The following is a 27,056-nucleotide window of genomic DNA, read 5'->3' as shown; positions in this document are numbered from 1 at the left end:
CTCCTATCCGGATTAAGACACGCATGTCCCAACGAGAGTTAGTCAGCAAAAAGACTGAGCAATTACGGCAACTCAACATATAGTTTCTATCATAATGGACAGGATATAGGGATGTTTACTGATAGTTGCTTTAGTTTCAGCACACTTAAAACTGATGTCGAAAGAAGCTGCCTTTAATTGATCTTTAATAGACGATTGCAAATACCCAACTCTCTCTGTTTCTGTTTAAAACAGGTACTCCGACTTCTAGGGGGAAAATGCGCGTCTAAATATAAGTCCGGCTTTTCTATCTTTCGGTCTGGAAACCTTAATATAGTCTCCCCTCCACTCCCCCCCCCCCCATTTGATTACTACGCACATAACGTTGATAAATCAGTGTGAAACTATCGGATTGGGATACTGCTGAATTCGTGCTTCACATTGACACCAGTATCGCTAATGTCGTCAAATCGTTGAACCTTTATGTGACCACCTGTACTTTGTAGTTTTTAGTAGGTTCGTAGACAGCAAAGGACTTGGAAGAGCAGTTGAACGGAATGTACAGTGTCTTGAAAGGAGGATATAAAATGAACATTAACAAAAGCAAAACGAGGATAATGGAATGTAGTCTAATTAATTCGGGTGATGCTGAAGGAATTAGATTAGGAAATGAGGCATTTAAAGTAGTAAAGGAGTTTTGCTATTTGGGGAGCAAAATAACTGATGATGGCCGAAGTAGAGAGGATATAAAATGTAGACTGGCAATGGCATGGAAAGCGTTTCTGAAGAAGAGAAATTTTTTAAACTCGAGTATAGATTTAAGTGTCAGGAAGTCGTTTCTCAAAGTATTTGTATGGAGTGTAGCCGTGTATCGAAGTGAAACATGGACGATAAGGGGTTTGTACAAGAAGAGAATAGAAGCTTTCGAAATGTGGTGCTACAGAAGAATGCTGAAGATTAGATGGGTAGATCACATAACTAATGAGGAAGTATTGAATGGGATTGGGGAGAAGAACTGTTTGTAGCACAACTTGACCAGAAGAAGGGATCGGTTGGTAGGGCATGTACTGAGGCATCTAGGGATCACCAATTTAGTATTGGAGGGCAGCGTAGAGGGTGAAAATCGTAGAGGGAGACCAAGAGATGACTACACTAAACAGATTCAGAAGGATGTAGGTTGCAGTAGGTACTGGGAGATGAAGAAGCTTGCACAAGATAGAGTAGCTTTGAGAGCTGCATCAAACCAGTCTCAGGACTGAAGACCACAACAACAACAACAGTAGGTTCGTATCGATGACGCCCCGTCTCGTCACACACGTTAATTTCTTGTGAAATAGATATGTCTGCGTTTTTTTCATTTAAACCGTGTGCCTGTAGGCATCCATGCGTCGTTGCTTTGATTTTGGAGTCCAGGTGTGCTGGGCAACCTTTGCACACACTTTTCTCCTCTGCAAATAATTTTGGAGACTCTCTTGTGCACTTGTTTAGAGACGTTGCTCCTTTGTGATTTACTATACAACTACGTAGATAAGCGACCGCCGTATGCCCATTATTTAACAGCGCCTGCTCGCAAACGACTGATCGAGTGCACGTCTCTTGTTCAAAGTTGTTAGTTCAAGCTTTCACCATAGATACTGTGCTGATGTCGCTTATAAGCCAGAACGATGTAAGTTTCAGCTCATTGTGGCTTGAAGATTGTGAAGTATTTACACGGAAATGTGCTGTATTTGCTGATAAGTGGAACGTGTCGTTGAGTGCAGTGTTAATGTACAACGATCATGAATTATTATAGAGACATTTTTGACTGAATCACTAAGAAACGTTTAACATTTTCTAAAATTACCAGAATGAATTGTGCCTCATGCATATAAACGTGTTAAAAATCTTTCAGGTGGCACTTCATGCTTTATGGACAACAAGTAATTCCATTCTATGTAGCAAAAAGCGGTAAGTAATCGATACAAACTATGTGGCGCACTCTGCGCACTTAGCTTCCTAATTTATCCGTGCCCGGCTATAAACAAGCTGATATAATGTTCTAACAACGGAGTACCGCTTACAAGCTCACTCACACGCACTTACAGTAGGTATGGCATATCGTTCCCTTGAAAGATAGGACGTTGAAAGTTCATTTATTATTAATTTTTCTTCAACATTTAAAATTATTGATGTTATGGGTTCCAATTTCAGCCTTTAGTCATTTTGAACTGGAATACTGGGAACATTTTGAGCTATAGGAAGTGTGAAAATTAAAATGTGTGTGTGCTTGTGTGTGTGTCATCATCATATGCCAGTGAGAATTACAAACTTGAAACCTGACCTTGGAATTTCACTCACACTTATAACATGTTCCGAGAATCCAGGATCATTATACTCGTCGCTTTTTGCCTTATCAAACTTTTCCCAACTATTGCTCTAATAGTAGCCTGAGGCGGCAGTCAACGATCATGAGGAGAGCGAGAGCAAGTCGACTAGAAATTCCAGGAACTGAGTTATGTTGTAAGTCTGCTCAAAAATTTCAGCTGCTACTTTATGCGAATTTTCGTTTACGTGAGACACAGGAAAACACTGATTTCTGTAGCTAACCTCCAATGGCTGACATTTTTGTAGCAGCGAGACGAATATATTCTCACTCTACCGACAAATAGTATCCTCCGTAGTACAGAGCGGTATGTGGAGCCTACTTACATTTCCAGAACAAGCGTTGCCCCTTTTATGGGAACTAATGTTGATGCTAGTGACTGTAGAGATTTTTATGGCATTTCCACCTCTTTTGTCACTGGTGTGTCATTCCGTTGCTACGGCGTGACATATGTAAAATTACCCGGAAGAATTAACACGAAAAATAAGTACAGGTAGATCTATACAGAGAAGGTTTTATGATGCGAGCTGTGTTGATATGCAGCTAACTAAAGGAACTGGAAAGTGTTACAAACGGAGCAAAACCATCACTTTTCATGGAATGGCCTTGCTGTAACGATAAAGTGATAATGGTAGCGCTATTATGTGCATTCTTCAAAATGCAAGGATGAACAAAAGGACTACAGTGTCTTGATTAATTAAAAATAGAGAAGGAGACACTAATGCGAGAAGTGAAAGATATTCCCTAAGAAGCAAGATTATAGGATGATCAAAGCGAAGAAGACGTCACAAATAGATTAGCCTTTCTTCAATAAATGAGCATTACTAGCATCAATTATTGATACTGAATCGAGGAAGACGTTCCCGAAAATTACCGTCTGGAAAACAGAAATGGATGAAAGTGAAGAGTGGATCATCGTATATTCGGAGAAGGAACTGGAACCATTTTTAATACAGTTCTGTCATGGAATGCTGAAAATTAGGGAAACGTACGAGGTAAGAAAAGCTCTAAAAAGAATAGGTGACAAAAAATGTGTATGGAAGAAGCGTACCAGAAGAAGGTAGAGGTTAATGGAAATTTACTGCGTCATCCAGGAATAGTTACCTGACACTGGAAGGAATACCAGATGAGAAAAATAATATGCGCAGGCAAAGATTACAATATATAGTAAATGATTACAGATTATGCAGGATATAATAATTACTTAGGGATGAAAATGTTATTTATTTATGTATTACTTATTGAGCCTGACCAATTTAGGTCCTGAAAGTTCTCTCTTAACTCTGATCAGGAACGGCACATACGCATAAATTATTACACAACAATCTGAATGATAGTATTTTACGTTACTAATAAAGATAATAATTGGCAATAATAATAATAACTGTAACAGTAACAATAATAATGACGATAAAGTAATGGAAGAATTAAGAGTGATATTATTTAGTTATTACATAACAAAGTCAATAATAATGACAGGAGCTGCTAGGAAAGAAGAGAATTTCAATAAAGAAAGGGGGATGGAAAACTGGTGGGTGAGGCAGGACTTCAAGAAGAGATAGCTATTGTGATAGAAGGTGGGCCATTAGCAGTCTTTTGAAGTTTGAAAGAATTTTAATTATTTTGAAAGAATTTTAATTTTTTGAAAGAATTTTAATTTTAATTTCTCTAATATTTTTGAGGAAGATTGTTCCAAAATTGGATTCCTGATACAGACAATGATTCAGAGTATATGGCAGTGTTGTGTAATGTTATGGAGATCATTTTACTTTGTTGAAAATGAGTATACCTGCTGTGTTGTTCGGATTGGAGTGTAAGGGTTGAAGACAAATAGAAGGAGTACAATGGTGGAAAAGACGATACATCACGTTGTATGTTAATCTGTACGTTTATCGACACGTAGCCATTATAATTGTTCACGGTAAGATGTGATATAGTCGCGGTAGAGTACATCTCAAATGTATGGCACATTAGCATTCATCCCCAGATCCGGCCAATGTGAACTGTCACACAAAAGTCCTTGTGGAACAGGGTTACCATGGACGGAGAGTGTTAGTGGCTCTATGATTTTTTTTTTTTTTTTGAGCCTTTGAGAAAATCTTTTCTATATTTCTGTACTGAATGAGGTGAGGCTGACACCTCCTCAGAGACCGTCTAAGGTTGTCATGTCATTTGGTTCTTGTATGTCATCGATGTAAACGTGAGAGAGAGAGAGAGAGAGAGAGAGAGAGAGAGAGAGAGAGCAATTAATGATATTGCTAAACACTCTTCGGTCTTGTCGTGGCACAATCTTTGCCTCTACGCACTCTGATACGCTGTTAGGTGGAGCGTTGTTGATGGTGTATGTATTTAGTAGTGCTGTACGGACTTGTTATTGTACCTGTTATATGAAGAAAGGACAGCAGAGATGAATATCATGTACACACTGAAATGTGAAAGGAGTATATATTTTGAATAATGTTATATTTACAGAGAGTGAGGTTGAGGTGAGACTGCAGCATTCCGCTGCTAGGAACGATCATTGTCAGCTAGTCAAGTTGGTCAGAGCTGACAAGGGGATGGCCTCAGACACGGCCAACCGATTCGGCTCAGATTTGGCAGGTCGCTTGTGTACAACCTAAAACGAAGGAATATAAGATATTTTGGGTCAACACCCCGAATTTTTGGGAAAATCACCCCTAAGGTTTATGACGACCAATCAACTCAAAATTGGAGGGATCGATAGATAATTGTGAATAGACCCTTTTTCTTCTCTTAAAACTGCCGCTTTTGTAACCACGTGGTAAACGCTTTTCGCCGACAGCGCCGATACCGCAACGGCCAAGGTAACTGGCTGGGAATCGGAAAAACTGGGTACGAATCTCGAAGAAACCTAGCCGATGTTATTCTTTTCGTTTGTATTTTTCCATATCTAAATTGATAGGGATAGGAGGGTATAAGGAAACTAAATCAATAAGGAATCATAATAATAAGGTAGGCAAACTAATTTCCCAAACGCCGTGTGTTACTAAAGTATTAAACTTTTAAGCCTTGTCACATGAAAACAACTCCAAGTAAGAGTGCTGCGAATTCCTCGCGAGGGATCACAGATAGCGAACCGTGCGACGCTTGTTTACAGCGAGGCACGAGACAGAATGCACGTGAGGAGAGTTATGTTACACCGGTTGCCTCTTCGTCATATCATACTTCTGAACCTGGAAGAGTGAAGGTATCCAGCACGAGCCTTATAGAAGTTAATCGGAAAGAGTTGTTTTCCATCATTAGGCTGTCGCGAACCTCGCTGAAACACGTACTGATTTTTCCATCGTTAATGCGCCAAATGAAATACGTTTTGTGTATGAATACAGTGTTCTTCCGTAAGTAACATATGACCAGTACTGTATGTAGTTTGTAGTAATTAGCTCGTCTGTTTATGCCATAGTAACAAGCTATTGTCTGCTGTGTCATACCTTTCAGGTGCATAATCTGAATAATGTAGGATGTACACCCTTCGACTAGCGCCGTAATATGTAGTTGGGAGCTGGAAGTTAGCGACACTGTGTATTGGTTTGTAAAAGTTTTGCAGGACAGATGCATTATCAATGCACTACCGAAATCAGGCAGTTCTGTTTCTTGGCGTTCCAGATTGATAGGAGCGGCTATAGTCGAGTGATTTTTGGAGCTGACGAACGAAATGACTTTAGTTGATAATGAAGTACTATACCACGAAGACGAAGCAGAAGGTGATTCAGTGGAAGATATCCCGACTAGTGAATCGCAAAATGGTCATAACACTTTGAAAATCTCCACGTCACTGGGAATATGTGCTTCATTTATTCCCGATGAGTATTACGAACCCGTCATTAAACGATTGAACTACGGCGCTATACCCTTTGAAGGAAATGTAGAGTCGGTAGCGCTAGCCAGGAATCATCCAAATTGGAACTTACAAACACTACAAACGAATGGAGCAACAACAGCGCTGAAAGGGAAGAAGAACTTGAAATTGTGGGAAAGTGATATCGTTAAAGGAGGGACAAGATACGACAGATACCAGGCGATAAATAAGTGGACTACGACCGATTTGTCAAATCTCGTTGACGTAACGAGAATATAACAACGAGAATACTTCAGAAAAGGGCTGCAGGTGCAGCGCTTCAGTATATGGCCAACAAGGATTTTACGTTTGCTGCATCATTAACTTGGGCAAGAAATTTCAAATCGGAGCATAAAATTCGTCAACGGCACGTCACTGAATATTTTTCTCATAAGTATTTGCAAAATATAGAAGATATACAGAAAGTGGTGGCTCTTTTCAGCACGTAAACGGCGTCACTTATGACCGGTTTTAATCGTGATTACATGATCAACACCGATCAAACAGGATGCGAGTATCGTGTGAAGATTCGACGCACGTTATCGCATCGGGGAGAAAAACCAACCCTTGTTGTAGCTGGTAGTATAAACAAACTAACACATTCGTACACGGCGCAATATGCCATCGCAGCCTCTGAAAAAGTGTTACCTAAGGTTTTCCTGTGTTTACAAGAAACGAATGTTACGGGTTATATAAGAGGTCAATCGTTTAACCGACTCGTTGAAAAATGTTTACATTACCTGCTCCAAATCAGGGAAACTGACGAATGCGATTTACAGAACATTTCTTGAGAATGTTTTAAAACCATACGTTTTGTCTAAAATTGGATTCTTGGAGTGGACAGAATAATACTACAACATGTGACACAATGTTTATAGATGGCGAGGGTCAGCCGACGTGCACAGTAAAATACCGCCAAACTGTACACCTGTGTGCGAGCCGTGTGATGTTTATTTCTATCGCCAGGTTAAAAACTTTATTTCCAGGCTTCAGAATTGCAGTGTGCTTCTGGAATCCTAGCGAGAGTTGCACAATCGCACGGATGCAATAACTATTCACAGCATAATTCATAAACAACTTTCAGCATCGATTTGTCAGGCGATGATATCGTATGCGCGGTGCGCATCAAAATTAATTCCCGAAAAACACATTTTTTAAATGTAAACCAAGTTGTTTTCCGCCTACGCTTCGGGAGGAGCAGCGTAGCTGTCGAAAGATCGCATTCATTACATATTCTTGGTGCCTTCAGTACATTTGTTTCATATGTTTATATGACAAGTACCATCCATCTATTTGTTCGAAGAAAAGTGAGGGTACGAAACAGTGACTGGAGGAGCCATTGGAAAGTGACCTAGAGTAACGTTTTAGTTGTTTACTATCCGAAGAGGTTTGAGAAATTTATTTGCCCACCTTATTACTATCATTCCTTTTTGATTTACTTACCTTATCAACCCTCCTATCCCTATCAACTGAGATATGGAAAAATACAAAAGAAAAGAAGAACATCCGCTAGGTTTCTTCGAGATTCAAACATGGGTTCCCCGATTCCCAGCCAGTTACCTTATCCGTTGCGGTATCGGTGCTATCAGCGAAAAGCGTTTACCATGTGGGTACAGAAGCGGCAGTTGTAAAAGTTTCTTACCTCGATTTCTGGAAAAGTACGTGTTTTCGGACCCATATCTGATGACGAAAAATGCTCTGTTTACAATTATCTATCGATCCCGCCAATTTTGAGTCGATTGCTCGTCATAACCTTTAGGGGTGATTTTCTCAAAAACGCGGGAGTATTGACTGAAAGTATCTTAGATTCCTTCGATTTAGATAGTAAACAAGCGACCTGACAGATTTGGCCGTGTCTGAGGTCTTCCCCTTGTGAGAGAAAGACCACCCCACGTCCCTGAGTCACGGATTTTTAGGAAAAGGTTTGTTAACTCTGTATTCTTTCTAATCATTATTCATTTTGTTAAGCGCAGCATTTTCCAGACCAATGTTACGCGTGAAGATCATACGAAGTGTTACTCTGTATTTTTTGAATATATATTTCATTCTAAAATCGTGGTCTTGGCACATCATTTCATAGGAATTGGTGCTCTCCCCACTCCACTGTTTGTCATTACGCATTACCACATGCAACAGTTTGAATATATGTTTAGAAACAGAAACCTAGCTTATCCACTGCCTGCTTCCAGCTTGTTGTCGTGCTTTCGAGAAATCTGCAACACTGTTGTCAAGACGCGAGGTAAGTGGAAATTTTCACTAGGGCCAGATAATTGTTTTACTTCCGTTGCGCATTTAATACAAAGTCAACCTGCATTCAGGTCAGTTACAGTTCAGTTCATACTAGGTTCTGTAAAGTTGGGTTAGATTTCAGACAGAAACAAAATGTAGAGAGCAACTTAGAACTGCATTTGTGTGTCCAGTCCAGACAAGTTTAGGAAGTGATGGGAAAATATGGAGGCCAACGTTAAACCTGCCAACAAGCCTGCTGACTAGAAAACAAGAGGGAGAAAAGGAAACAGAACGTTTGTCGTGATAGAGCGACTCAATATATAAGGAATGTGTGTGTGTGCGTGTGTGTGTGTGTGTGTGTGTGTGTGTGTGTGTGTGTGAGAGAGAGAGAGAGAGAGAGAGAGAGAGAGAGAGAGAGGGACAGACAGAGAGAGAGAGAGAGAAAACAAGAGGAAGAAAAGGAAATAGAACGTTTGTCGTGATAGACTGACTCAATATATAAGAAAAGTGTGTGTGTGTGTGTGTGTGTGTGTGTGTGTGTGAGAGAGAGAGAGAGAGAGAGAGACAGACAGACAGAGAGAAAGAGCCCCACCTTTTTTTTCCGGAAGCAGTCGATGAGGTTGTCGAGGTCTGCCCTGGAGAGCGGCGAGCCGACGTGGATGCCCTTGTAGGTGCTGTCCACCGGGCTGAGTCCTCCATCGCTGGACTCGTCGTCCGCTGGCTGCGCGCTCGCCGACCCTGGGACACACACAAACACACACACACACACACATGCTAACATACTCACACACCCTAGCTGACAGCGCCGGCTCATGCTTATTCATGGCGGGCTAAAGCCGCAGCGGCAGCTGTCTCCGCCAACGCACCCCGCCACCGCCCCCGCTGCTTGGTATGACGGGACGTCGCGCCGTGGCCCCAAAACATCGCCACCACCCGAGGGCAGTGTAAACAAGTGAAAGCGCCACGGGCTGGAGTGACTAGGCGCAGATGGAGCGGGCCGAAAAGGACACGATAAAAGGGGTGGAGAAAAGCAAAGAGGGATGGGTCCCAAAGAGAGACAGAGAGAGAAAGGGTGGGGGGGGGGGGAGCTTTTGTGTGAGTGTGTGTGGATGTGAGTCCGTATATGAATGTCACAATAGGCTAAAGGGGAAAAGGGGGTAAGGTAGAGGCAGATGAGTGGGGAGATGAAAGGGTAGAAGGAAAATGAGAAGGCCAGACAGAAACACAAATAGACAGATAGATAGATACAGGCTCTGCCTGCACGTGTGTATGAGAGAGAGAGAGAGAGAGAGAGAGAAGGAGATGGATGGCAGAAATGTTATGTACAGAACACTAAGGTGTAGTTTCAGTGCCGGCCGCGATGGTCTAGCGATTCTAGGCGCTCAGTCCGGAACCGCGCGACTGCTACGGTTGCAGGTTCGAATCCTGCCTCGGGCATGGATGTGTGTGATGTCCTTAGGTTAGTTAGATTTAAGTAGTTCTAAGTTCTAGGGGACTGATGACCACACATGTTAAGTTCCATAGTGCTCAGAGCCATTTTTGTAGTTTCAGTACAAACTTCTGAAGTACTGATGGCAACATTTCTGTGAGACTGTATGTCAAGGACAATGTCTGTCCCACCATAAAATGCCAATGTACACTGACGGAAGAAAACTGTAACACCAAAAAATAATCAAAGTAATGAAATTTCGGGAATACGGTGGTCTAGGCAACTTATTTAAGCGAATAACGGTGCAAGAACACACGTGAAAAGTGCGCGATAGACGTTTGCAAATGTGAAACTAAATTACGTTAATAACCAGCGTAACCAAGAGAATGTTGAATTCAAGCCTGCAAACGTGTTTGCATTGTGTTTTACAGCTGTCATATGTAAGTCTGGGGTGGTTTAAGCTGTTTGTGGATGACAGTGGAGCTGTCGTCCGATTATGCCCCATATGTGGTCGACTGGAGACTTTGTGATTGACCAGGCCGGAGCAACACGTCGCCATTCTGTAGAGCCTTTTGGGCTACGACAGCAGGATGTGAGTGACCGTAATCCTATTGGTAACACCCTCTGGAATGCAGTTTATGAATGGCAGCACAACAGATCGAATCAACAGACTAACTACAAATTTGTAGTCAGAGTGTGAGGATAACCAAGGGAGTGATCTTCCTGTCATTCCATATCACAATTTAGAAGTAACTCCAGGTTTAGGTACAGTGTATCAAGACAGGTTGGATCCAAGCCCTCACGTGGCCACCTTGTAACCAACACACTGCCATCACTGGCACCAAGGCAGCACCATCTTTCATCAGAGAACACAACTGGTCTCTTCCCTGCGGGCCAATGAGGCCGCGCTTGTCATCAATGAAGACGCAAATGGCGGTGGCTTTTGGTCACTGGAATGCACGCTACAGGGCACCTGCTCGGAGCTGTCTTTGTAGTAACCAACTGGTAACAGTTCGTTGTGCCAATGTGGTGCCAACTGCTGCTAAAATTGGTGCTCCAGATAAAGTACGATGCACCACAGCCATACGTCAAACATGCGCTACGTGGCCACTCGCAGCCCAGTCTTATTACGACCATACATTCCCATGACCACCGCTGTCAGCATTCATGTATAGTGGCCCTATCCTGCCAAGCCTTTCTTAAATATCACAGAAGGAATATCCAGCTTCTCGTAGCCCTATCACACGACCTCCTTCAAACTCCGTGAGATGTTGAAAATGATGCATTTGTCGCCTTAAAGGCATTCTTGACTAACACCAACTCACCACGCCCAATCTCAGGCGCAGCTAACGCTCAGAACCGTTACAGCGTGTATTCAGATCAAACCTGATTAGCATCCTTATAATGACGCTAATAGAACCACTCTTATGCGACTGGCGCGAAATTTGAATAGACATGATCTTTAGATTTCGAAACAAGCCTACCAACTTCCGTTTATATAGCACCAATGTTTCTTGGTGTTGCCATTTATTTTTCCGTCAGTATATTTCACACTATCACTCATCTCCACCTCCGGAGTCATCTTCTTAATGAATCCATTCTGCACCTACGTATGGCAATTGTCGCCAGAGTTTAGCATCTGACTGTTCCCAAGTGCGTGGGGAGAGTCACTGACTTCAGTGATATGGTGCATGCGAAGGGCACCATTTGAAAACGATACAAAGCTGAACATTTTCAGAAGCGGGGCTGTAGATTATCTGTAGGTACGGAAAAGGCAGGCACACCAGTAGCGTGAGCATTACATCTAACAAATAAAAATAAACTCCGTGAAACTCACATGTTACGTAGCGCACGCAGTATCGGATCCAAAGTATCCCATGGCTGTTACTGCGGAAAGCGGAGTTGCCCACACCTGGTTCGAAATACAGAAACTGAAGCCCAGGTTGATAATGGAAAGCAAGCTTATTGAAATGAACAAAAAACTTCAGTAATCCTTCTTTGAAGCGTAATGGCACAACACAAGAAATAGTTGATGGTCAAGTATGGTTCTGAACTGGTTGATACACGTTACCCAGTGGCTGACAGTCACTGAAAACTGAATCACGATTATTATAGTCTAAGTACAACACTGCGCAACGGTATTAAAAGATCACTTTTCGAAATCCCGTAATTTCCTCTCATTATGAAGCACAAGTCTGAAATGTGGCTGAAACGTGCGTACCGCCTTCCCCTGTAATGGTCCAAAAGCATGGTCCCTTGCAACATCACCCTCTGGCTCGATGACGCTTCGAACAGCAAGGTGTCGATTCGTGCGAAGAAAAGTCCAGAGCTCAGAAACAGAAGTGACGCGAATGTTGGTTAATGATGTCACATTGGCACCAAATTTCATTACAGTTCTGCCCAATGCCACCATGAACGTGTCACACGATTAGACGGCCGCCACACCCCGTATTACCCCCATTTCACGCCTTTCTTTGACACCTCTGCGGTGGATGTCTGAACCGCAACGCCAAGTGTGAAATCACGCAGGTTTGTTATGAGTGACAGGAAAACATCTCACACACAACACCAATCAGAATCTGCACTGGAATAAGGAACATCAACGAAATCGCCCCTTTCCCTGAGACGTCGATTCCCCCACATTTCGCGGTCGAAAAAGACAGTTCGCAGTGGGATGAGAAACAGAAAGACTTTCTTGACAACCTTGAACACTGGTGACACCCTTGGGAGTTTCAAGCCTTCTTTAAAGACATTGTAGAGCTACATACCCCTTCAACGTCATAGCACTCTTCTAGAGCAAAGTGCGACCGCAAATTGTGCTCTCGTGTACAGAGTGGAGCCAGTAGGGACCGTCCAAAACTGTTCGACGAAATTTGAACCCTTCCGAAGTAGCGAAGGGTGCTTAGGCTTTTTCAGCACTCCTATTTCGCGTCCTCCTGGGGAGTGACCGTGGGGCTAAGGGGGTTAGGGATGGAATTGACAAACGCTTGAAACTTAGGGAAGGGTCAGTCTAAGACACAACAGTTCGACAAAACCCTCGGTAGCGACCGCCAACCTTTCTTGAGAATTTTAAAAATATCGTGTACAGAGACAACCTGTGAAGCAGTCCGATGCGCTTGAGGCAGGCAACTGGACTATTAGGGGAGTGAAGGTGTTGCCTACCTGCAGGCGCGTCAGGCTACTTTACTGGTTGTCTCTGTGCAAGTCCGTTTTTAAAATTCTCAATAAAGATGGCGCCTTACCTTACCTTATGTGTCGCAATGGGAGGCAATTACGGGAATTCGAAAAAATGATCCTCTAATTGTGTTCCGCAGTGTAGTTGTTTGTAATATAAACACCATGTAGAGGCAAAGTGCATGAGTCTCGAATGTCCGCGCTGTAGATGCCACGTCTCTATTTAGCTCGAAGACAACTGTTCGCAGCTCCACGTTGCACTGGGGAAGAAGATCCCAGGCTGATAGACTAGCGAAGGACGGCAGGTCGCAAGACTATTCCAGGAGAGCTTCTGGTGAAGGAACCATAGCAGCAGTCCAAGAGCTCGACTGTGGCTGACTAAAGGGAGCTGAGGTACCAGGGTACACTGGTATCTGGTCAAGATCACGTGGTCCTGCGGAAGCGAGTAGGTCTGCACTGACTGCGCCCTCTTGGAGCGACGCTGCTGCCGCTGAAAGCTGTAGTGGCAGTGTGTGTCGTTATAGGCCCTGTAACCTTTGTCATACACCACCCTTGGGTCAGAACTGTTATGGCAGAGTGACACAAGCCCCGACAAATTAGGGAGGCTCCATTCTCCACATTTGCGATACCTTAACGTCTGCTGGGGTCGCTTTTAATGAGGTGTCTGCATGTCTGTGGAGGAATAGCAGCCCCTCTTCCTCAAGAACTCAGGTCAGAGAAGGTAGTGATGTGGGGCACTGGGGTGTGGAGCGATGACATTCTAACTCCTGCCAAAGGGATTGTATTCGGTGTATGTCGGGACTCTAAGCCAGCCAGTTCATTTGAGAGATGTTATTGTCCTCAAACCATTGCCTCACAAACGCTGCTTTTACAGTCATCGTCACCAAAGTGGGGCTCTGCTGAATGCAGTACACATTGCTCTAAAATGGGCTTATAACTTTCAGGATTTATAGTTTTCCTAAGTGTAATATAGAACCGCACACCAACCAAGAAAAACACCCCCATACCGTAATACCTCGTCCTCAGTAATTCAATGTCGGCACTACACATGATGACAGGCAACGTTACCCAGGCATTCACTCAGGATAGTAATGCCATCAGTGAATCGTATCATTTTTATCCTTTCACCTTGAATTTTAATTCCACGCCTAAACCTTTCCTTCATTTCCATTATGGCTTCTTCGATTTACAGATTGAACAGTAGGAGGGAAAGACTACATTCTTGTTTTACACCCTTTTTAATCCGACTGCTTCGTTCTTTGTCGTCTACTCCTGTTATTCCCTCTTGGGTCTTGTACGTTTTGTACATTATCCGTCTCTCCCCATAATTTACCCCTATTTTTTTCTGAATTTCGAACGTCTTACACTGTCGAACTCTTTTTTCAGGTCGATAAATCCTACGAGCATGTCCTGATTTTTCTTTAATCTTCCTTCCACTGTCAACCTCAACGCGAGAATTTCCTCTCGGGTGCCTTTACCTTTTCTACCTTTTTACCAGATCCTCAGTTTTCTTTTCCATTCTTCTGTATGTTATGTTTGTTAGCAACTTGAATACTTAAGCTACTAAGCTGATGGTGCGATAGTTCTCGCACTTGTCAGCTCTTGCAGTCTTCAGAACTGTGTGGATGATATTTTTCTGAAAGTCAGATCGTATGTCGCCTGACTCATACATTCTTCACACCAACGTGAATAGTCGTTTTGTTGCCACTTCCCCCAATGATATTAGAAATTCTGATGGAATCTTATCGATCCCTTCCGCCTTATTTGTTCTTGAGTCCTCCAAAGCTATTTTGAATTCTTATTCTAATACTGCATCCCCTATCTCTTCTTAATCGACTCCTGTTTCTTCTATCACATCAGATAAATCTTCCCCCTCATAGAGGATTTCAATGTACACTTTCCACCTACCCGCCCTCTTCTCTGCATTTAACAGTGGAATTCCCATTTCACTCTTTATGCTACTACCGTTGCCTTTACTGTCAGCGGAGGATGTTTTGACTTTCCTACATGCTGAGTCAGTCCTTGGGACAGTCATTTCTTTTTCGATTTCTTTGCATTTTTCATGCAGCCATTACGTCTTAGCTTCCGTGCGCTTCCTATTTATTTCATTCTTCAGTGACTTGTATTTCTCTGTTCATGAATTTTCCTTAACATTTTTGTACCTCCTTCTTTAATCGGTCAACTGAAGCATTTCTTCTGTTACCCATGGTTTCTTCGCAGTCACCTTCTTTGTATCTATTTCAATTTCTGTGAGTGCCCTTATCAGAGACGTCCACTCACTGAGCACTATTGGACTTCTGAGGTCATCAGTCCCCTAGAACTTAGAACTACTGAAACCTAACTAACCTAAGGACATCACACACATCCATGCCCGAGGCAGAATTCGAACCTGCGACAGTATCGGTCGCGCGGTTCCAGACTGTACCGCCTAGAACTGCTCGGCCACCCCGGCCGGCGGCGTCCATTCCTCTTCAAATGTACTGCCTAATGAGCTATTCCCTATTGCTGTATGTATAACCTTAGAGAACTTCAAGCGTGTTTCGTCATTCCTTAGTACTTCCTTATCCCACTTCTTTGCATATTGGTTCTTCTTTACTAATCTTTTGAACTTCAGCCTACTCTTCAGCACTACTGTATTGTGATCTGAGTGTATATCTGCTTCTGGGCACGCCTTACAATCCAGTATCTGATTTCGGAATCTTTGTCTGATCGTGTTGTGATATAGCTGAAATCCTCCCGTATCACCCAGTCCTTTCCAAGTATATCGTCTTCTTTTGTGATTCGCTATTACTAACTTAAATTTATTACAAAAGTCAAATAGTCTTTCACTCTCTCATTCCTTGTGGCAAGCCTATATTCTCCTGTAACCCTTTCTTCTAGTATTACATTATGAAATGATAAATGTTGTAGAGTTGCCACCATTTTTCGGCGCTCCTTAGTGAAACAGTGACTCTGCCATAGGCCGTGGGAGCGCTTGAGGTAAGGGACCGTAGCATGCCTGTACAATCTACGAGGAGAGGCCCATGCCGGTCGACGAGGTGATATGGTTCTCCTGGCAGTCAACACCAGCCTTGGCCTCCACCAACTGCGAGGCTACTGCTGGCTCTTGACTTGACGCCGTCCAGCCGGCGCTCCACCTCTGGGTTCACTTCAGCCGCAGCCAGGTTTCTGGCCTGAAGGACAGCCATTCGAGACTAGTGGTGGGTAGCTGGTCAATCCAGTGCGCCTTTGTGGGCATACTGATGCCGTACACCTTCACACGTAATGACGGAGACCACGGTTGAGGACTCACTCCGGAGCACCCTACCCTGTACTGGAGAGCTGTGCACAGACGGCACACACACGCTCACAACTTCTTGCATCAGTGTTCCTGCCAAGCCACTGGTGAGACAGCAAGCCACTGGCCGCCTGCCACATCAGCGACCTCACACTTGCTGTCTTCAGCACACGTCCACAATGGGAAGGGGCTGGGGGGCATTGCCAACATAGAGGGTCGCTACGAATATTGTAGTTTTGTGGTGTGCACCGTGTCGTGTCATGTAGAATGTCTGTCTATATGAATCGTGTTGTTGTGTTAATGTATTATAAAGATATGCACACGCTGTGGAATGTGTCGTACGAATATCATAAAGCTCGTTTGTGTACAGTAAATATTTGGATGCGGGCCTACTTTAATATTGTTTGCGTACAATGTTACGTGAAACTTTCAAAATATACTCTGAAAACAACCTGAGAGGATCCTGCACGTATTAAAATGCAGGTAGATAGCTTTACCTCTGAAACATCATTTAAAATGATGCAGCATGCACATGTGTAATAGCAGTTCTCTTTGGTGGTAACATTCTATTAATTGTCTACAGGCACAAACTAAAACCTCACGGTACTAAACTGTCTTTGATGGGTAGAGCTGTAAGTTTCTCCTAGTAAGCTCTCAGGGCTATCTTTTTCAAAAATGGTTCAAATGGCTCTGAGCACTATGGGACTTAACATCTGTGGTCATCAGTCCCCTAGAACTTAGAACTACTTGAACCTAACTAACCTAAGGACATCACACACATCCATGCCCGAGGCAGGATTCGAAACTGCGACCGTAGCAGTCGCGCGGTTCCGGACTGAGCGCCTAGAACCGCGAGACCACCGCGGCCGGCGGCTATCTTTTTATTAAATACCAAATTTAGTTATTTAATAAAATATCCAACTATCATAGATTACGTCGTAGTATCATCAACTGTATGTACCATTTCGTAACATTTGAAACTTTTCTCCACAACTATTGTTGTTTTTTTTATTGACAAAACATCGTCTTTCCCACAGATTATATCAGCACACAAGCACAATGTTTTTACGTAAAATTCCTTGAAATTAAGCAAAATACCTATCCACTGTGAAGGAGAATCATTAATCTTATTTTTAAAGAAGCCTGAGTTGAATATTATTAATGAGTTCAGAAATATAGTGAAATAACGTTATCTGTCTTAAGATAGCCGACAAAAAAATGAATAGCCTCTGCGCCTCTCGCACGTTATTTAAATTATTCCCAAACACTTCTTAAACCGTAGGCTGGTGGGGTAGGTTGATGCTAAAATAAGAGACTACAAAATTAGGTAAAATTCGTCTGTTTCTTGAAAATACCAGATTACACCTACAGCAACCAAGTCTGGTCTCCAGCACGCTCAATATACATCATCAGAAATCGAAAAAAAAACAGAGTATTTATACTCAGAATGACAATGATTATAGACATTATTGTACCATATAACAGTTCTTTGTAGGTCATGTCACATTTAATTAATATTTAACGTAATATTTTTGTAAGGAAAGTACGCCTTTATGAATTTTGTCACATTATAACCCGTAACGAAGTTTTTCGTGGTAAACAAAGTTCACTTTCGCGAACGTTTATCGCATAAGTGTCTGCTCCAGGAGTCAAGGAGCACAGTTTGTCCTTCAATAAAATGAATGACTAACAATGATACTACTATGACAATCACTGGTCATAACCCCGACAATAATTAAACGCCTCAGCTCAACCCTTTAGTGTAAAGGTCATCCCCTCCGAGGCTCTACATTTTGTTGCCGTAAGTGGGATCGACATCTGCAGCTCGACCACGAACTTCGTTTCCAGCTGCAGGTCGCAGCTTCACCATGCGGTAGGACTAGAGCAAAGTTTTTTCTCCGGGCCGCTCGGCAGATTAAAACTGTGTTCCGGACTGTGACTCGAACTCGGGACCTATACCTTGTGCCGTCAAGTGCTCTGCCGAGTGAGCTACACAAACACGAATCATTACTCGCCCGCTCAATCTTACTGCCACCAGCACTACTTCTCATCTGTTCCCAGTTTCATTCTGAGAACGCAGATCATGAGCAAGTGGTGTGGTTTACTATCTAGAAGTACATAAGGCATTACCCTTGATTAGCACTTCAGCAGGTGAAACTGGGTTTTGTCGAGAAGTACAGGGTTACAATTATTGGACTACATGAAAGAAAAACATAGTAACAAACTACGACGTGCACACACTTTATTCAACATGTAAACGTTCACTACAAATATTCGGAATTACGTTATGACGTATTCTATATGTCATCATTGGCGATAATGTGCTGCCTGACCCGGTGAGGTGTCGGAACATCGCTTCTATAGATGATATCCTGAAAGGCAGTTTTCAGTTCAGCAATGGTTTTGGGGTTATTGCTGTACACCTTGTCTTTAATGTAGCTCCACACAGAGGAGTCGCATGTTTTCAGATACTGACAATGTGGCGACCAATCGAGGACCATGCCAGTGGCTTCGGGGTATCCCAGATCCAGAATGGGGTCCCCAAAGTGCTTCTCCAGGACATCAAAACGCTCTCCTGGTTCGATGGGGTCGAGCTCCGTCTTGCATGAACCACATCTCGTCGAAATCGAGGTAAATGTGGATAACGGGGATGAAATCATCTTCAAAAACATTCACGTACCATTCGGTAGTCACCATGCCAACAAGGAATATCGCACCAACTATTCCGTGACCGGACAAAAACCAAACACTCACTCGCTGAGGGTGAATAGACTCCATGATCGCGAAATGTGGATTCTCAGTCCCCCAAATCAACCAGTTTTTCTTACGAACCCATCCAAATGCAAGTGGGCTCCGTCGCTAAACCAAACCATACAGCAAATACTAATTTCCATCATGCCTCGCGACCAACCGTGCAGGTTGAAAGTCCTGACGCAAACCTTTCAGAAGTTGGGACGATTTAATTTCACAGAGGTCAATAATTGTCACCGTATATTACGATAGTTTTAACATTAAGTACCCATATCGGAATTTGATTTAATTTTTCGTCTTGTTGCTGTTTTGTTGTATTTAGGGAAAAAGGATGCCACAAGATCAGATTGTGAGAACTGTAGGAAATGTGGGCTGTTTTGCGCCTATAGGATTGAACAATGTATTTCTTTTTAAATGGTGCACAATATGTTTAAAGAATGTAGTTATCGAAAGACACTCAGCAGAGCTGTAAAGTTACAGTGTTATGTTGGTATCATAGTTAAATGCCCTTTCGTCATTCCGTTTTTTCTCGTCGTTTGTTGTTGTTTGTGTAGCTGGCAACACCACAGAGGCCTACTCTGTCTGACCCGTTGACGCGTTTAGTTATGCACCATTGGACAGTAGAGCTTCGACCTTGCCTGACTTATGTTTGTGATTTGGATTGGTCTCGCATTTTTATATATGGTTAAGACGACTTTGCTACCGTTTGGTTATTCGTTCACCCGCCTGTTCCTTTCCGATGATCTTTATGTTACCATCATTGTAAGTTACCATAGTAAGTTCCAAATATGCATGAAAATACACTCCTGGAAATGGAAAAAAGAACACATTGACACCGGTGTGTAAGACCCACCATACTTGCTCCGGACACAGCGAGAGGGCTGTACAAGCAATGATCACACGCACAGCACAGCGGACACACCAGGAACCGCGGTGTTGGCCGTCGAATGGCGCTAGCTGCGCAGAATTTGTGCACCGCCGCCGTCAGTGTCAGCCAGTTTTCCGTGGCATACGGAGCTCCATCGCAGTCTTTAACACTGGTAGCATGCCGCGACAGCGTGGACGTGAACCGTATGTGCAGTTGACGGACATTGAGCGAGGGCGTATAGCGGGCATGCGGGAGGCCGGGTGGACGTACCGCCGAATTGCTCAACACGTTGGGTGTGAAATCTCCACAGTACATCGATGTTGTCGACAGTGGTCGGCGGAAGGTGCACATGCCCGTCGACCTGGGACCGGACCGCAGCGACGCACGGATTCACGCCAAGACCGTAGGATCCTACGCAGTGCCGTAGGGGACCGCACCGCCACTTCCCAGCAAATTAGGGACACTGTTGCTCCTGGGGTATCGGCGAGGACCATTCGCAACCGTCTCCATGAAGCTGGGCTACGGTCCCGCACACCGTTAGGCCGTCTTCCGCTCACGCCCCAACATCGTGCAGCCCGCCTCCAGTGGTGTCGCGACAGGCGTGAATGGAGGGACGAATGGAGACGTGTCGTCTTCAGCGATGAGAGTCGCTTCTGCCTTGGTGCCAATGATGGTCGTATGCGTGTTTGTCGCAGTGCAGGTGAGCGCCACAATCAGGACTGCATACGACCGAGGCACACAGGGCCAAAACCTGGCATCATGGTGTGGGGAGCGATCTCTTACACTGGCCGTACACCTCTGGTGATCGTCGAGGGGACACTGAATAGCGCACGGTAAATCCAAACCGTCATCGAACCCATCGTTCTACCATTCCTAGACCGGCAAGGGAACTTGCTGTTCAACAGGACAATGCACGTCCGCATGTATCCCGTGCCACCCAACGTGCTCTAGAAGGTGTAAGTCAACTACCCTGGCCAGCAAGATCTCTGGATCTGTCCCCTATTGAGCATGTTTGGGACTGGATGAAGCGTCGTCTCACGCGGTCTGCACGTCCAGCACGAACGCTGGTCCAACTGAGGCGCCAGGTGGAAATGGCATGGCAAGCCGTTCCACAGGACTGCATCCAGCATCTCTACGATCGTCTCCATGGGAGAATAGCAGCCTGCATTGCTGCGAAAGGTGGATATACACTGTACTAGTGCCGACATTGTGCATGCTCTGTTGCCTGTGTCTATTTGCCTGTGGCTCTGTCAGTGTGATCCTGTGATGTATCTGACCCCAGGAATGTGTCAATAAAGTTTCCCTTTCCTGGGACAATGAATTCACGGTGTTCTTATTTCAATTTCCAGGAGTGTACGTGCGTGTGACTACTCGTAGGGCAGGATCACACAGCCCTAGACTATTTCCAGGGCGGTGCAGCCGCTCAATTCACTACTACTATGCTGGTACGCTGAACCTGTACGCCTCTGCACATAAGGGAGGACACGGCTACTGGGGGCTGCCTTCCTCTGCAAGAACCCAACCTTCCGGAGTGCCCTACCGTCAGCTGCAGAGCTATCCCCAGAAAAACTTCTCAGTGTTCCTGCGAAGCCCATGGTATGGCACCAGGCTGCTGCAGCCTGCCTCATTGTGTCTTCCCAATTGCTGTCTTCAGCACTCGCCCAGTGTCGCGTTCACACTGCAGGGCATCCCTATGATCGTTGCAGTTTGTTCTTAACAAGATTATGATATTTCTTTCAGCAACAATTGGTCATCATCCTGACGACAACCCGCAGCTTCAAATCAACCCTGTCTGTTGTAGAGGTCATTCACCCCAGGCCTCTTCCATCTATAGAGAATTCTATGATTAGTGGTGTGAAATCAATTAACAGTGCAGTAGTAGCTCTTCATATTATTTAATAGCTTTAGTGAGTAAAGACGTACTCTGGCATTTAGTAAAGAGTAAATTGAAATGTGTACCAATATCTTTAAACCATTTTTTTTTTCAAAATGGCAATGCTAGCAATGAGGCTGTATTGATTTGCATCGGGAGAAGCCTTGGAAAGGTAAGGTACTTATTATAACCAGTCATTACAGGGTGCAGAAAAAATTCCCCACTAGGACTTCGCAGCGCGACTCCTTACACACTACCAATACAAAAATGTATCTCACAAAATTTCGTCCTGCACATATTCCGGGCAGTAAATGGACGTTAAGTTTTGGCATTCTGGCAACACTGCAATCACATGTACGGTAACTAACCCTGTCAGGAATTAGAGCAGCGATGTGCAGTTGGTGCAGTGGATAGCGTTTTGGGTTCACACGCGGGAGGTCGAGGGTTCTATTCTGGGTAAGGCTTATTTCATTATTTTTTTTCTAAAAATAGTCTGAGTGCTACGGTATCTGACGTCATGATCGGCACACAGAGCGGTAACAGTGGGTCTTCTACAAAATATCTGCAGATACGTACTATGAAAACAGAATTGTAAGTACAGTCGTTTTCATTGGTCAGCCTTTAAAGACGCCTTTGGCACGTCGTGGACACAAATTTTTTCGCGCCGCTGCATCTACTAGATTCCAAATCTGTTTTCATTATACCCTCCCCCCATTGGTCCCATCATGACGTAACGTCCTATGTAAATGTAATGAACGTAAACGTGGCAGGAACAGTAGTAGATATTAATCGATGGGACTACTACGGGAGGTTACACACAAAACAAGTTTGTAACCTAGTACAAGCAGTGGTGGGGAAAAATTCGTATGCATGAAGGACAAAAAGTTTCTTTAAAAGTTGACCAATGAAAATGATTGCATTTCCATGTCTGTCTTCATAGTACTTAACCGCAAATGTTTTGTAGAAGACCTCATGTAATCGTTGTATGGCAGTTACGACGCCAGACGCCGTACCACGCAGACTACTTTTAGCAAATAAAAATAAATAAGCCTCGATTAAGAATCGAACTCTCGACGTCATGCATGTTAGCCCAAAAGGCTAGCCACTGCACCAATTCGACAGCACCGATGTTACAAGCTGTCAGAAGTAGAAGCCACACACGTGATTTCAGTGTTGCCCGATTGTCAATATTTAACCTTCATCTACTGCCCGAAATATGCGCAGGACGAAATTTAGGGATAGACATTTTTGTATTTCTGGTACGTGAGGAATTGAGCTGCCAAGTGCGAATTCCTGAATTTTTCTTCACCCTGTATATACAATTAAAGCGCAAGTCCCCCAGTGGTTCAGTGTGGGCTTTAGTTATTGTATGACAACGAATCCGTTAATGCAGAACCGATTTAATTAGTTTCAGTTTTGGCCACCACTTACAAAATGGCGCTAGGAAGACGTATACAACTGTTTCCCTATGTAATGGATTAGGAACGGGACGTGGGCAGAAAAGGCATAACGTTGTTTTATTATTAAGCGGTGTTTCTACAATTTGTTCAATATAAGCACCAGAGACGTCGACGAGGTGCTGCACAGCATCATAATTGCATCTGGTGGCCAAAATTGCAACTATTTTTTCCTACTGTAAATCGGTCCACAATAACGCATTAGCATATCTACCACGTTTCGCTGTCATACGATAATTACAGCCCACACTGAACTTCTTTTAGTAGCTAATCTTTAATTATAACCACCCAATATTTACATATTATGGAGTAAGGTACTACACGGTGAATGTAGAACTCGTTATTTTTTTTAAGTAAAGAGGAGTTTAAGAGAAAATTGGATGTTTTATGAGAGTGCATATATTCATAACAGAGTGACACTTCTTTGTTTGTTAAACAGTCCATAGGCCGTGACCGAGGATGACATGATTTCGTGATGGAATGCATTGTAATGTAACAAACTAAGAAGTCACAAGATTGTTGTTATTAGCTATTATCTCTTACATGACTAACGAAGTTTTCACTTTGTAGCAGTATGTAAGGACATGATGTGATCCGATAAATAATATTTGTCATTCAAACTAAAATGTCAAAGATGCTTAGTATTGGAGAGCATTGGCCAGAGAAGAAAGTGGAACCTACATCTGTGGATCCACTCAGTATCTTGAGTCTTTGAAATCTTTTATAGTCACTGAAAGTTACTAAACTGTAAAAAAGAGAATTGTGAAAAAGAGGACGCTAGCCAGTCAATAAATCAGATTTAGCTCACAAATCTCCAACAGATTTTTTACAAATTTTATAATTCTGTAAGATTCTCAGTGGTATGATAATCCTTTTGTGAAGCTACAATTTTACACATACCCTCAAGAATCAGGATGTATGGTAGAATGCTGGCAAATTTGTTGGCGTAAATTGTACATTCATTGATGGTGTTACTGGTTTGTTTTGTACGTATCCACACTTCAGTGTTTACTTAAATTGTATATACCTAGGGACTGATGACCTAAGATGTTAAGTCTCATAGTGCTCAGAGCCATTTTTTTGTAAATACCTCGCGACTCCGATTTGTAAGTGATGATGTGAATGAAATACACTCCTGGAAATTGAAATAAGAACACCGTGAATTCATTGTCCCAGGAAGGGGAAACTTTATTGACACATTCCTGGGGTCAGATACATCACATGATCACACTGACAGAACCACAGGCACATAGACACAGGCAACAGAGCATGCACAATGTCGGCACTAGTACACTGTATATCCACCTTTCGCAGCAATGCAGGCTGCTATTCTCCCATGGAGACGATCGTAGAGATGCTGGATGTAGTCCTGTGGAATGGCTTGCCATGCCATTTCCAACTGGCGCCTCAGTTGGACCAGCGTTCGTGCTGGACGTGCAGACCGCGTGAGACGACGCTCCATCCAGTCCCAAACATGCTCAATGGGGGACAGATCCGGAGATCTTGCTGGCCAGGGTAGTTGACTTACACCTTCTAGAGCACGTTGGGTGGCACGGGATACATGCGCACGTGCATTGTTCTGTTGGAACAGCAAGTTCCCTTGCCGGTCTAGGAATGGTAGAACGATGGGTTCGATGACGGTTTGGATGTACCGTGCACTATTCAGTGTCCCCTCGACGATCACCAGAGGTGTACGGCCAGTGTAGGAGATCGCTCCCCACACCATGATGCCAGGTGTTGGCCCTGTGTGCCTCGGTCGTATGCAGTCCTGATTGTGGCGCTCACCTGGACGCCGCCAAACACGCATACGACCATCATTGGCACCAAGGCAGAAGCGACTCTCATCGCTGAAGACGACACGTCTCCATTCGTCCCTCCATTCACGCCTGTCGCGACACCACTGGAGGCGGGCTGCACGATGTTGGGGCGTGAGGGGAAGACGGCCTAACGGTGTGCGGGACCGTAGCCCAGCTTCATGGAGACGGTTGCGAATGGTCCTCGCCGATACCCCAGGAGCAACAGTGTCCCTAATTTGCTGGGAAGTGGCGATGCGGCCCCCTACGGCACTGCGTAGGATCCTACGGTCTTGGCGTGCATCCGTGCGTCGCTGCGGTCCGGTCCCAGGTCGACGGGCACGTGCACCTTCCGCCGACCACTGGCGACAACATCGATGTACTGTGGAGACCTCACGCCCCACGTGTTGAGCAATTCGGCGGTACGTCCACCCGGCCTCCCGCATGCCCACTATACGCCCTCGCTCAAAGCCGGTCAATTGCACATACGTTTCACGTCCACGCTGTCGCGGCATGCTACCAGTGTTAAAGACTGTGATGGAGCTCCGTATGCCACGGCAAACAGGGCTGAGACTGACGGCGGCGGTGCACGAATGCTGCGCAGCTAGCGCCATTCGACGGCCAACACCGCGGTTCCTGGTGCGTCCGCTGTGCCGTGCGTGTGATCATTGCTTGTACAGCCCTCTCGCAGTGTCCGGAGCAAGTATGGTAGGTCTGACACACCGATGTCAATGTGTTCTTTTTTCCATTTCCAGGAGTGTGTTTGATATGTTACTCTTTGACACACTGTGATATTGTACTTGCAAAGTAAGCCTCTGTTATGAATACATGAGTTGTATTATCTTCGTTGATCTAAAATCCTGTGTATAACAAAGGTTTAATGCACAAAGCGAAATTTTACGGAAGTGTGCACATTATTGTTGGCAGTTTTGCGAAATGTGGCATTTTTGAATCGTTGGGTGAATCCGAGGCAAATATTTATTCTTCGAATTAACGTTGGGCGTACTTTCGTACGGTTAACGGCACACGTAGTGACGTAACATTTTCAATAGAGCCAGATGGTATAGATAGGGCCCCAGCTATAATTTCTGTACTTGTGGTTGCATACGCAGGAGATTTTTATTCTCGTTAATAATGGTCAGTTCCGCATCAGTCTTCTATGTACTTTCTGAACCAGTTTTATTTGGCCCAGGATGCACATCCGCACGCCCTTCCCATATTAGTACCCACTTTACATTTTTCTTCTTATTCTTTTTTTTCTGTTCCTTCTCCCTCCTTCTTCCTCTTTTCTTTCTCCACTTCTTCATTTTTTCCCCTCCTTGTAACCTCAACCTTCACGGAAATTGCTCCCTGGGATACCACCCCGACTGCGCCACCGTTATTACCTGACTTTCAGTGCCCAATACACAGTGGCCCGTTTCAGAAACGTAAACGATTCCGAGGCTGAAATAGTGATTTTGCACTGTGATCTACTTACACAGCTGAGGCTACATCGCCGAAATGTAGTCGTAAAAGTTAACGGATCCCTCAGGCTTAAACTACGGTTCGGTTGTTCTGACAGTATCCTTCGTCACATAAGATAGTAAAAGCGTTATCTGTATGTTAGGTGTGTTACATACCCGTCGGACGTTATGTCATTTCAATCGCTTTTTCTGCGTATGCTGTCAGTGTCTTGCTAGATAGACCTAGAAATCAGAAGCTGTGAACCGTCTAGAAATTAAGTAAGTATCTATAGTTATCCTGCTTTCCGTTAGTTTAAAAAAACGTATTTATAGAAAAACTGAAACTGCCAACTTTTAATTCAGGCCTTATTAGAAAACTGTTAGTTTGTAACCTGAAACAGAGGGAAGTTCTGGTAAAAATGAAAAACAATACATAATTTATTATATAGCTCTAGGAAACGCAGTACCACCAAATAAAAAATAAAATTAAAAGATAATGCCGAACAAAAAGAAGTTAAACATCATTTCAATACTTTGTAGAGCTTATATAAAACTTTTTTTTGTTC

At 43.9% G+C, this 27,056-nt stretch overlaps 1 protein-coding gene across 1 annotated transcript in view; it reads right to left on the bottom strand.

Moving 5' to 3' along the window:
* LOC126355884 (serine/threonine-protein phosphatase rdgC) overlaps nt 1-27,056 on the bottom strand; it is a 1,775,952-nt gene that overhangs the window by 675,338 nt on the left and 1,073,558 nt on the right. Inside the window, exon 6 of the mRNA XM_050006387.1 lies at nt 9,019-9,164. Coding sequence (XP_049862344.1) covers nt 9,019-9,164 — 146 coding nt within the window. The remainder of the gene's footprint in view (nt 1-9,018; nt 9,165-27,056) is intronic.

The sequence above is a fragment of the Schistocerca gregaria genome, chromosome 3 (genome assembly GCF_023897955.1).
Source record: "Schistocerca gregaria isolate iqSchGreg1 chromosome 3, iqSchGreg1.2, whole genome shotgun sequence".
Taxonomy (NCBI): domain Eukaryota; kingdom Metazoa; phylum Arthropoda; class Insecta; order Orthoptera; family Acrididae; genus Schistocerca; species Schistocerca gregaria.
Note: the sequence above shows the minus strand (reverse complement) of the source record. Positions and strands in the feature narration are given on the sequence as shown.